This window comes from Tursiops truncatus, chromosome 5 (genome assembly GCF_011762595.2).
Source record: "Tursiops truncatus isolate mTurTru1 chromosome 5, mTurTru1.mat.Y, whole genome shotgun sequence".
Classification (NCBI taxonomy): Eukaryota; Metazoa; Chordata; class Mammalia; order Artiodactyla; family Delphinidae; genus Tursiops; species Tursiops truncatus.
This window is the reverse complement of record NC_047038.1, coordinates 33784020-33797498: the sequence shown is the minus strand read 5'-3', so window position 1 is coordinate 33797498 and position 13479 is coordinate 33784020. Positions and strand designations below refer to the sequence as shown.

At 37.7% G+C, this 13479-nt stretch overlaps 1 protein-coding gene across 1 annotated transcript in view; it reads left to right on the top strand.

The window, feature by feature from the left end:
* Positions 1 to 13479, top strand: part of ARHGEF38 (Rho guanine nucleotide exchange factor 38) — a 154369-nt gene that overhangs the window by 34837 nt on the left and 106053 nt on the right. The window contains exon 2 of the mRNA XM_019927755.3: positions 4679 to 4860. Coding sequence (XP_019783314.1) covers positions 4679 to 4860 — 182 coding nt within the window. The remainder of the gene's footprint in view (positions 1 to 4678; positions 4861 to 13479) is intronic.

Here is a 13479-nt window from a genome sequence, read left to right as displayed (position 1 = left end):
TTCACATCCACATTCCGGGCAATAAAAAAGAGGCAAGAAACATAAGGGGTGAAGGATGGAAGGAGGGGCATCCCAACCAAGTTTGCCTTTTTACAGACTCCTGAAACCCCTCTCAGATTTTTGCTTACATCTCTCTTTTGCCATAAATGAGACATAGTTTTAAAAAGAATCTAAGAAGTAAGCATTTTTATCTATTCAGGGTTCAATTTATAAAAGACAAATGGGAGAATAGATATTGGACAGGCAAATAGCAGTGTCTGACAACTATATTGCTATTGTAAAAAATAAAGATATCTGTATATATATACATGCTTACCAAACAAAATTACCACCATATAATGCTAAAGTTGAAAAAGCAAGTTGTAGAGGAACGTGTATATGGTATATGTTGTTAAAAAGAAAAACAATTAACTGCTATATGTATATATATATGTGCATGAAAATATTTTGGGAAGGTTATACACTAAACTGGAATGCAGCTAAAACTACAGTGAAAATTATATTACAGCTAATAAACAGGAATTGCATCTAATAATAATAGCAAACATTTACACAATATCTACTATTCTTCCAAGCACTGTTGTGTTTAACAAACATTAACTAATTTTATCTTCACAATCACTTTATAAGGTTTTACTAATATTACCCTTAATTTACAGATGAGGAAATGGATGCACAAAGAGTTAAATACCTTGTTCAAGGTCACATACCTAATGTTAGAGGTGGAGTTTGAATCCAGGAAGTGTGGTGCAAAGTCTAGGCACTTAACCTTGAAATATATATATAATTTTATAACTTGATAGAATTAAATCAATTACCTCTCCTTAAAACCCACCCCAAAACAGCAGCAGCACTAGCAACAACAGCAAAGCAGAAAGAGTGCACATCAACTCTAAGCAAAACATGGGCTCTCAGTGAAGACTGTCATCAGTCCTCCCCAGCCATGCCCTTACCTTCAGGTGCCTTTTCATCTCTCTAGAAGACCAGGGTTCTCCCCACACATACTCCCAGCCCAGGAGAGCTACCCAGGATTCCAATCACCAGCTCTATTCTGAATTTCCTCCATGGGCGATGCCCCTATTTTTCCTTCTCTTCCTCTTCTATCTGAACATAGCTGTCCACCCACTTTGGAGTCATGCATTTTTCTTGACAAGTTGATAACTATAAAATAATGACATAACTGTTTGCCCTAAGGGGCGGAAAAGTTCAAGAGCTGAGAGAAAGAACCCTGTCATTCCCATGTCTGTGGAAATAACTAACATTTATGTGGTTTTAAAGACCTTAAGGAGCTTCCACATACCGTCGCTCATTTAATTCAGTCTTTATGATAACTCTGTGATGGTTTTCATTCCTAGTTTACAGATGAGGAAACTGAGGCTCTGTGAGAATAAGTACTTTTTTTTTTTTTAATCCACCAAGTTCTCTCTGTGAACAGTGGCAGAGGTGATCTTAAGTCTGGTTATCCTTTCCCCAAACTGCAGCAAACTCCTTTTACATAAACTTTCTTGGCCAGGAATTTCCACATATGTTACTCATGAAATCTGTAGCTAGAATAGTGAAAATTTATCATCACTGCTGGAAAAATAAAGCTCGAGGGTAAAAGAAAGAGGTTGGGCAAGGGGAGGTCACTTACATGGTACCGTTTTCATTCACAGTAGCATATTTCAGTTAAAACTATCTAAATGTCCTTTTAGCCTCCATTTCCCTTTAGTTTTGACACAGTCTTTTAGTTTATGCTAACTACTGGAAAATAGTCATTCCTAAAGATTTATTTTTCCTTTTTTCCTAAATACTTAGCTCCTCTGTTGCTTTATCTAGAAATAAAAGATTATTATGGCTGACTGCTGATTTGGGTGATCTATATTGGTCATATTCGTGTGTTACAAGTAGTTTTACGTGTAAAAACGTAGTGTAACTGAAATGTAAACGTTTTAAAGGTTGAGAAGGATCTTATAAAAACAAAGCTTGTGTCCACAATGCATTGCAGAGAGTTTGTTGGTTTAAGAAATGCGAACAGAACCCGTGTTTAGAGACCGGATGGGAAAATGATTGTTTTCCGGAAACAATCGGAAAATGACCGGAAGTCTTTGTTCCCACAATAAATTTGAGTCAAAAGAAGAAACAAAGGTAGCTCTCAAGATTGCTCCACTCTGAATTCTCTAAGCAGGTTTTTATCCCTGAAGGGAGAAGTTTCTGAAGTTGAATATCTTGACTGACATTTTATTTCCACCCCTGTGACCCCCTAACTTGATTTCTAACAAGATATTGAGCAGGATTGGAAAATCTAATTTTTAATTAATAAAATCTGATATTGTACATTTAAAGTGCAGCAACTGGAGAAATCTGTAAAATAAGTTAAATTGATGTAGTAATTGAGTCCTGGAATTGAGAACTAAAAAGAACCTGAGAATGTATTTTTGGAATACTTCTTGGCCAAAGATCAGGAAAGACTCCCTTCTCCTTGCTAGGCCCCCCTTATTTGTAAGGCACAAAATGTTTAGAACTTGGAAAAGCAGACATCGGTTAGAACATTTTTTCAGCAGTGCCCTTTTATTTTTGAGGTAATATTAAATAATAATTGAATACTATCCATACTGGTTTGAAGTTTCTGTCTGTGAGCTGTTTTATATATCCCAGGATAAGAGAAGCCCCGTCATTCCCCTCTCTGCCCTCTGACTTCCAGCCCCCAACCTTTTAGAAGGAGCAGCCAAAGGTAGGCTCCCAAAGGTCACAAGGTCCACTTGTGAATACAACCTGTTCACTGCATCTCTCCTCGCCAGTGACCTGCCTTTCTCTTTTATATCCAGAAGAGTTCATAATAGTGACGCCTAATTGTAACTCTTCCTGTCGAATTTGGGGTGCTGAGAGACAGGCTTCTTATACCTTCCAATAAAAGTATCATAAATTAGGAAGAACCCCCAAATTCTCATAACACAGATCAGGATATGAAGGCTCCTTACATGATTCTCTTCTTCAATAACTTATGTAGATTATTTCTCTGGCACTGAATGACCTAAGCCTTGTAAAACCATGTGCTGTTAAGTGCTATTGGTCAAATCCTTCTTCTTTCCTGATGAAGGAAGAATAGTTTCCAGGCAAATGACCCAGAAGCATATTCACCTGCAAGTCAGGATTTTCCAAAGGCCAATCTAGTGCACCTTCCAAACTAATGCTGGAATTACCACCACAGTATGCTTCCCGAGGTTTGATTATGAAGCCTCTGTCGGGACTCCTGAAATGACTGGGCCAGGGACAGAGGAATGCTCACTATTCTTAGTGTCTCTTCACATTCTAGGGGCAGTCTCTTTACATGAACCATTAACTCTGCTATGATAGTATTTCTCCAGTTGTCTTAGCTCTGGGGTCAGCCAAGAGAACATCCTCTCTTTATTTCCACTTCCATAAGTGTGATCTGTGCACTTTTTCCCCCATACAGAGTCTTTCTAAGCCCTTTTGTAAAGCTCTACATCCTTAGGAAGTAGTGTCAGCATTAGAGATGTCTTACACATCAGTTACTAGAATCATATTAGTTTCAAAGGAAATAAAATTACTTCTGCAACTAGAGGCTACAATGAAAATTAAGTTTGTGATGACATCAGGCTTGAAGCAAATCCATTTACACACACACATACACACTGCCCCACTATCTGTCACTGCTCTGATTTCATCTGTGACCTAGTTGTGGCTTCCAAAATTTTACATCACCATGGGGAAGCTCATCCTTGAAGATATTTAGCTTTCTTACATTTTACTTTATATAAAACCTTGGCTACATGTGAGGCTTCCCATTTATCTCAACATCTCCTCAGCACTGTGATTTTTTTAATTAGAAATTTCCGTTTGGCAGCTCAAGTATTCTGAAATAACAAGATATGCATCCCATTGAAGATGAGCTGTGAAAAATCTTAGTTGAAATTTGTTTAACCTACCACTGCCTCACTCATCAGAGATTCTAACTGTGAACTGAAAGACGAATCTCAATCAGGTACAGTTGTTTTCATGGAGATTTGTGTACCACCCACTGAGAATGAGGGGCAATTATTTTTAATAATAGAGACAAAATTGGAAGGTGTTCCACTTACTAATTAAAAATCTTCCCTTGACTTAAATGTGTCCAAAAGAAATTCTGAACTATGATTTTATGCATTTTATCTCTAGCTGAAGACCAGGTTTATAACCTAATATAGTAGCAATGGGATATTTTAAAGACTAGACATGTCAATTTTTTTTTTTTTTTTTTTTTTGCGGTACGCGGGCCTCTCACTGTTGTGGCCTCTCCCCGTTGCGGAGCACAGGCTCCGGACGCGCAGGCTCAGCGGCCATGGCTCACGGGCCCAGCCGCTCCGCGGCATGTGGGATCTTCCCAGACCGGGGCACAAAACCGCGTCCCCTGCATCAGCAGGTGGACTCTCAACCACTGCGCCACCAGGAAAGCCCTATGTCAAATATTTTTTTAACTGACCTGCTAGAAGTATTCATTCTCACACCTCTTCCTTCTCATAGTTTCATAGGATTCCAACCTTAAGGGAAACTTCCACACATCACTTCCCAAGAACACACGTGAAGACACTCTAAGCCTTTTCCCTTGCTAACAATAATCCTGCAGTGGCGTTGTTTGTAATGAAGGAACCAGAAATCTCAACAGAATGCCTCACACATACATGTTTTCATTTAACAGAAAAGATGACCTCACAGGCTGGGTGTTCCACGGCTGAGACCCTAACTCAGGAGAAGGAACATCAGAGAATGATGGCAAAGCGTTCGAAAATCATCAAGGAGCTGTTACAGACAGAAAAAGACTATCTCAATGATCTAGACCTGTGCATTCGAGAAGTGGTTCAGCCCTTGAGAAACAAACAGGTAAATGCAACTTTGAGGGTCCCCCCTGCCGCCACCCATATCCTAAACAGGATCACCAGCACCATGAAATCGGCACTCAAGTGCATCAGGGTACTCTCTGCCACAGCGACGGTGGAGTGATGGGCCTCCTCCCCTGAGGCCCTGGGTGTGAGCTAGCAGAGGCATCCTCAGACTCAGCCTTCTGTCAACACAGGGACACCCAGAGTCAAGGAAACTGTATTCTAAACTATGGGGGAAAGGAAACTCAGTTTTTGCCATTTTGAAATTTCAATGTGTTCTTTCTTGGATTCCTGTGGAACTGCTAACAAAATGTGAGCAATGAGTTTTTAGCAGTTTAGGAACAACGCACTTAATTTGATCCAAAGAAGTCAAGGTTTCAGAAGAGAAAAATGTGGGGGTTTTTTTCTCCCCTACATTGAGAGCTCAATTAAACTTATGACTATTAGCTAAGTAAAATTCAACACAGAAATTAACCTGAATGTAAGATAAAAAATTTCTCTTTGATAGGACTGTCCTCAGACAAAACTTGAGGTGTTTGTAAGTTAATCATTCTCCTCCTTTTTAATCAAGGCCTTTTCAGGGAATTTCTTTCAGGCAATTAGAGTAAAGATACAAGGATGTTTGTGTGTGTATATATATATGGTCACTAGAGCGGTAAGTGGTCCTCATATACAATTCAAACAATATACAAAAACCATAAACCATAAACAAAAACATAAAGTAAAAATGATCAGAAATTCCACTACTCAAAGATAATCGCTATTCACATGGTTGGGAACATCCTTTCAGACATCAGTTTGGATACTTACATATCAACACACACATATATATTTTTACATAAATGTAATCAGAACCACACATGCTACTTTGTAACATACTTGTTTCATTCAGCAGTCTGTTGGGTGTATCTTTTCATGGCCTCTAACACTTTGCAATGGTTTTCTACTGTTACTGATGCAGAGACACACATATTTTGGGTACCGTCACCTTATCTGCGTAGAATAAATTCTTAGAAGTGGAATTGCTAGGTCAAAGGATATGCATATTTAGGATTTTGATAAAGATTGCCAACTGACAACCAAAAACTTGATACTGTTCTAATTTTCATTCCCATTAATATTGCTTGAGAGGGTGCTTCTCTGCAGCCTCTTTAAAGCTGAGCATTATTGGTTTTACAAACAACAATGAAGACCAGGTGCCTTCGATTTCTTCTGACAAATACCTTCTTATATATTCATCAGCCATTTCTATTCGTTTAATCCCTATTCATATCCATGTCTGCCCTTTAAAAAAGTTATGGCTTGTCTTTTTCTTACTGTTTTATAAAACCTCTTTTTACATTAGGGATATTCTTTTTCAACCCCGCATGTTGAAGCTAATTTTCTCAGTTTGTCCTTTGCCTTCTAACCTTGATTAAGGTTAAAAAGTCAAAACCTTCTTTATGGTTTATTCGTTTGTTTTTGCCAAGTTTAAGTGGTCGGATATATCCAACTTTGTGGATTCTGGGTTTGGCATCGTAACATGTACCCCATGATTATAAAAATATGGTGAGTCAATAGTTCCAGCATCAATTATTCAATCTTTCCCCAGTACTTACAACATCCAGAAGCAAAGTTTATATTTCTTAGCACAAGACTTTTCTCAGAAATAATAGAAAAAGTGTCTGGTCTACAAATCAGGGAAAACCAGTGTAGATCAAGGTGACCTTTGATATAAAAGGTTTTTTTTTCTTTGTTTGGTTTAGGACAATGTATAAAGAAAAGTGACAAAGCAGGCTTGGCATATTTCCTCCTAGGGAGTCATCTTTAGTTTTCTTCCCTCATGACTTTTTATTAGGTACTTACTATTTGTTGGGTCCTGTTCCAAACACTTCATTAGTATTCTGATTTAATCCTCTTGCAGTTCTCAAGTTAGAAGGCAACTTTCTGAATCTGGAAATTTCTTAGTAATTCTGTAAAAGCAGGAATAACATTCATGGTCATGATAACAATTTGCTCTCAAGTTTCATTGCTAAATATATAAAAATATTTTTGGTGTGTTTTTCATTTAATATAAACTAGCTGCACTGATGCAACCTCTATTCTGGCAGATATCCAGAATAGAGATCTATAATTATTTGAGTAATTATTATTCATAATTATTCAAATATTGATTTTAAATGCACGTGGCTTTAGACTCTACCACTATCTACCCTCCCTTACGGTACAGTCCTAACCAGTCACTCCTATCTTTGAAAAAATGTAAACCTAGCTCCATGTCTCCATAACTTCTCTCTCTCTCTACCTAATTTTGCCATCCATTTTTGGTAATTTCAACATTCAGGCAAATGATCGACGCAGCCTCCCAGCCTCTCACTCAGTTATTTGACTGGTTTATATCCAGCGATCTTTCCTCAACCCCATCTCAGCCACTTGTTCCAGGGCCACATCCTACAACCATCATTATCAATAACTTCACACCCTCAGAATCAGAATTCCAGGCTTACCGTTCTCTAACCCCCATGTCCTCTCTTTCAGCTCACTCCCGCTGCTATAGCCGACAATTTCCTGATGCCGCCAGGACTTCCACCCTACTGAGCTCATCACTGCCTTTTCACATGTTCATCAAGCCCACACCTGGTTTAGTTCCCATGGGTCCTTCATTTTAAAAATCACTCCTTGCAGATGAACTCAATTCCCTTTTCGGTCTCTTTCCATTTACTTGCCTGAAAACACCTGCCCTCCATGAAGTTCCATTTTCTGCCTACTTTCTACCTTTATCCATGCAGCTAAACCAATCTCTTAAAATTCATGACCATTTCCTTCAAGTGGGCCTCCCAGTAATGTCTCTGAAAGTATTCTTTCACATCTTTTTCTTGCTCCTCGCATCTCAAACACTCCCTCTTTTCTTTGAACTCTCAGCTAACACACTTTTCCATCATTTCATTGGGAAAATAGACGCAGTAAGAAGGTTCACACACTTCCATCACCAAGTCTACCAAACTACCTGCATCTCTACCCATATAACCTGGCCAGAAAACTTCTCTACTAATGCAGGATTCTATCCCCTCAAGCTTACTCCAGAATTTTAGTCCTGACAGTGTCCTTTTTCTGTCCTGCATAATTGATTTTACTCTCCCTATTGGATCTTTCTCATCATTGTCTATCTTAAAAAACAAAAACACAAACTCTCTCTTGATCCTAAAAGAGTCATCTATATTCTCTATCTTTATTTCTTTCTCTTTTTAAGTTGAATATGAAGTATTTAATATGTATAAAAGCAAAGGTGATTAAGACATGTTTCAAAATAAGCACAATTTACCAAAATTCTGTCCCTGTGATGAGTTAATGATCAATATAAAAAAGACTACATATATAAGAAAATACCTCCCTTTGAATTCATAATCCATTTTTGTATCAAATGGAATAAGATGTTTATTCAGAATGAAAAGGTTCTCAATTTTACACCATCTACTACACTGGTGCGTTAAACTGGTGTCACCAATATACATGCCATTGCTGAGCTATACTCTTGTGTATGCTCTCTAATTTTTTTGTGTTTTCACTTTTGTTGTCTTTCTTAATTTTTGCTTCCTATGTAACTCTTAGGAGCAATTCTAAGAATTGGTGTTTCAGACCGTGTAAAATAAAATGTTTCCATTATGGTGACATGTCGTTTACTTATTGGGCATGTTTAACTTTGGCTCTCAATACTTTGAATTACCGTTCTCGTAACTCTAACTCAGATTTCCTTTATTATGCTATTGAGATTGCTTATAGCTTCTTGATTTTTCACATCTGGCACTTCCCTTTGTTTAGTTATCTTTCAGTGCTCTCTGCCTTCCTCGTGGAATTTAACTTCAGTTCAGTAATCTGTATGTCCTCTCCACTAATGTAATAGCAATCAGTGGGAGGTTTCTAAGGTCTCATGTCTGATCAACCTTTTCCCCACTTCTTAATGCTTTGAAGCTTTGGTTAAGTAAATAAATGCTCAGGAATTCAGATGATTCTTATAAACATTTATATGCGTGCTGAGGTAGTTAATTTATGCCACCAGTTCGTTAACTTTACCACCTTTTCATTGTTCATTAGGTTTTTCATGTCTTCCTTCCCTCCTAAGCATTTCAGTACCATGGGCTTTGCACACAAGCCACCTGTCATCAGTTAGTGTCAAAATTTAGAAATTAACACATACAGTTTTCATGTTACCATGGAAATGGTCTGCAAACCGTGCTTAGCTAAACCAGAGGCAACATAATTAAATATTTTACATGTACAGGCTAGGCTGGAAGGGACTTTGGGATGTCATCTGATGGATGTCTTTTCTCTTGTTGAGAAGACTGTCTTTTCTGCGTTGTATTTCCTCCATGTCTTCTTTCTACGCAACTGATCCATGTCTTTTCAGTCCCAGAAGAAACAAGTCAGTTTATAAAAGTGAATACAGGAAGAAGGAAGTTGAAAACTGAGAAAAGCACTGCTCTGAGTGAACTTGCATGAATGAATCAGGGTACAAATGAATGTCTGGACCCAGCGCTTGACCAACACCTGTTTTGTGATCATTGTAGTTATAAAACTTGATCTTAATTTCAAGGCTTTTCTATAAACAAAACTTCACCTAACTGAAAGCAAGGTCAAATCCAGCAGTTACATCTTCTTTAGTGACAGCATTGTGAGAGGTTTTGCAAAGAAGGCAAAAATTATCCACAACATTCAGTGTTGAGACATTTGGTGGGAAACTGGTCCTATTATTTATTATCCAAATAGGGCTATAGAAGAGACTCTACATTTTTGGCAGTAAGTCAAACTAAATCAAAACCAGAGTAAATTAACCTAACCATGGAAAATGATTTTATGTGTAAGGAAAGGACCAAAAAGTGATTGAAAATAATAGTTAGAGAAATTTAAATACATGTTTTTACTTTTGTTAGTTTTTAATTATTGTTTTATTTGTAAAATTCACATAATACAAAAATACCAAAGATCTCAAGGACACGATAACATCTTATAGCTATTTAGTTTCCTTTTCTAGAGGCAAACACCATTACCAGCTTCTTTTTACCCCTCTAAGGGTATTCTATTTATGTATATATATATATTTGAATTAGTCAATTTTCATCTATGTAATAAGAAAGTTATATGTATTTATTTTGGATTCACTCATATTTGATCTAATTGTGTGAATTATACTTGACATTTTGCGTTTTCTGAAAAAAGGGCAAATAATTTTGTACTGACAAGAGCTCAATTGGAATTTTCTGTTAAAATTTGGATACCCTTGGGCTTCCCTGGTGGTGCAGTGGTTGAGAGTCCGCCTGCCGATGCAGGGAACACGGGTTTGTGCCCCGGTCCGGGAAGATCCCACATGCCGCGGAGCGGCTAGGCGAGCCATGGCCGCTGAGCCTGCGCGTCCGGAGCCTGTGCTCCACAACGGGAGACACCACAACAGTGAGAGTCCCGCGTACCGCAAAAAAAAAAAAAAAAAAAAAAAAAAAAAAAAAATTGGACACCCTTTACGGCAGCAATTTTGTAAGTAATTTTCATTAGAAAAAATATATAGAAGAAAATAATCACCTATAGCTTTACCACTTAGAAATAAGCACTATAAATATTTTGGTTTATTGTCTAGGTATATACAGATATACCCAAATATTTTGTGAAATTGTAATCATACCATAAATACCCTTATGGAACCTCTTCCCCCTGAGAAATATATTTACATGTTTTATTTTAAGCCATAAATAACAAAAAGTAATTTAAATGGAAAATACTTTATTTTCTTTATTGAGGGCCCATAAATTTGAGGAGAACAATATCAAGCTCTCTCTGTATGCAGAGCCCCTTGATGGAAAATGGTGCCCACAAGTATTATCATGCAAGTCTATGTGTCATGATGGCAACTGTTCTGTGTGATATATGTGACCTATAGTACACCGTATTGACATCCTACCAAAACCCTCTCCCTCAGTGTCCAAAGTGGGTGAGGGGAGGCCTGGAATAGGAGAACATGAAAGACAGGGAATCAGAGAGGACAAAACTTTAACTTGTTCTGTTTTTTTTTTTTCAAAGGGGCAAGGGAGGGAAGGGACCACAGGGCCCAGGGAATCAGTTTCCTGCTCCTATCCCCTACTTGAGTGAAGTTGCTATAGCTTAAACTATGATATCAACCCTGATAGAGAAGCTTATGTGTGAGGAGAGAACACGGAGCAGATCAAAGTATCTCTGAAGGGGGACAAGGGAGAAGGAGGGTGTAAGTACATAATGATAATAAAAATACTGTTCAAATACTGTTCAAATAATGTCATGAAAATCTATATATAACAGAAAGATGGCCATGGCCCAATTGATGTCCTATGAATTTTAAGCTATAGTTACTACATTTTAGTTTAGTGAATGATTTTTATTTTCCTTAGGAGTTTGCTGTATTTTAAATGGCTCCCTACTCACCAGAATGAGTCCATTGCTGTCTTATATAAAGGGGACTCTAGCTTCAGCACGTGTTCTGGGAATTTCTCAGGCTTCCATTTTCTGCCTTTTCATCTGAGGTTCCTGGTTGGACATTCCTGGTGTCTGTCTTGACCCCTCAAATCTGGGTTCTACCTCAATATCCAGGGCCTGGCTGCCTTCCTACCTGAAAACTGCTCCCAGGAGTTATACAAAGCACAGAGGCTGGGCAGCAGACCCTTTGGACAGCCTGCTTGTCTCACAATTTTAGTTTTGCTCCTTGGATGCACTCTCTGAGATTACTCTTAGTGCTGTCTGAATCGCTACCTTAATCCCCTCCCCAGCCCAGCTCTCAGACACCCACTTCTCCAAAAGAGGAATTCAGATAATGAAGTGAAATGAAACTTTGCCAATCTCACTGAACAAAGAACAGAATTACAGTCATGATAATTCACTGAAATACAAGATAAAAGAACCAAGGCAGAAGTATTTTATCTAGTAATTATTAAAATATACCCAGCTTTCATTTATAGATAGATAGGTAGATAAATTAGGTTTCTCAAAGCTATTTACTAAAACTTTGCCTGCATAACAAATAGAGGAAATCCTAGGTGAGCAAATATCTATTGTCATAAATCTTTAAGTGTCATAGGACTCCTGTCAAAATTGTCTTCTCTAGCTGTCACCTTCACTAAAAGACTTCTACTGTTGTCAGAAATAATAGTCATTCACTTTTGCTTAATAGGCAACCATGCAATTTTTGCCCTCCTGTTTTTTCTATTACTGTACCCAGCTACTCTTTTTTTTTTAAGACTTAGAGCACTTTTAGATTCACAGCAAAGTTGAGGGGAGATGTTCCATATACTCCTTGGCCTCACACAGGTATAACCTCCCCCATTATCAACATCCCCCACCAGAGTGTTAGTTTCGTTACAACTGATGAACCTACACTGACACATTGTTATCACCCAAAGTCCAGAGTTCACATGATGGTTCATTTTTGTGTTGTCTATAGGTTTTGACAAATGTATAATGACACGTCATTATGGTATCGTGGAGGGTATTTTTACTGCCCTAAAAATCCTCTCTTATTCCCAGAATGTCATATAGTTGGAATCACACAGTATGTAGTCTTTTCAGATTGACTTCTTTCACTTAGTAATGTGCATTTATGGTTCTTTCTTGTCTTTTTATGGCTTGATAGCTCATTTCCTTTTAGGGCTGAACAGTATTCCATTGTCTGGATGGACCACAGTTTATTTATCCATTCACCTACTGAAGGGCATCATGGTTGCTCCCAAGCTTTCACAATTATGAATAAAGCTGCTACAAACAACAATGTGCAGGTTTTGTGTGGACATAAGTTTTCATTCCACTTGGGTGAAAACCAAGAAGCATGATTGCTGGATCATATGGTAATATGTTTAGCTTTGTAAGAAACCACCAAATTGTCTTCCAAAGTGGCTGTAATATTTTGCATTCCTGCCAGCAATGAATGAGAGTTTCTGTTGCATCACATCCTCACCAGCATTTGGTGTTGTCAGTGTTCTGGATTTTGGCCATTCTAATAGGTGTGTAATGGTGTCTCATTGATTTAATTTGCATTTCCCCAGTGACATATGATGTGGAGCATCTTTTCATATGTTTATTTGTCATCCGTATATCTTCTCTGGTGAGGTGTCCATTAATATCTTTGGCCTATTTTTTAATTGGGTCGTTTGTTTTTCTATTATTGAGTTTTAAGAGTTCTCTGTATATTTAACAATCTTTTGCCAGATGTGTCTTTGAGAATATTTTTCCCATTCTGTGGCTTGTCTTCTCTTTCTCTTGATATTGTCTTGCATGGAGCAGAAGTTTTCATTTTAATGAAGTCCAACTTATCAATTATTTCTTTCATGGATCACGCTTTTGTTGATGTACCTAAAAAGTCATTGCCATACTCAAGGTCATCTAGGTTTTTTCCTATGTTATCTTCTAGGTTTTTTTCTTAATAATTTTACATTTAGTTCTGTGATCCGTTTTGAGTTAATTTTGTGAAGGGTGTAAAGTCTGTATCTAGATTCATTTTTTTACACATGGATGTCCAGTTGTCCCAGCACCATTTGTTGAGAAAACTATCTTTGCTCCATTGTACTTCCTTTATTCCACTGTTAAAGGTAAGTTAACTATACTTGTGTGGATCTACTTCTGAGCTCTTCTA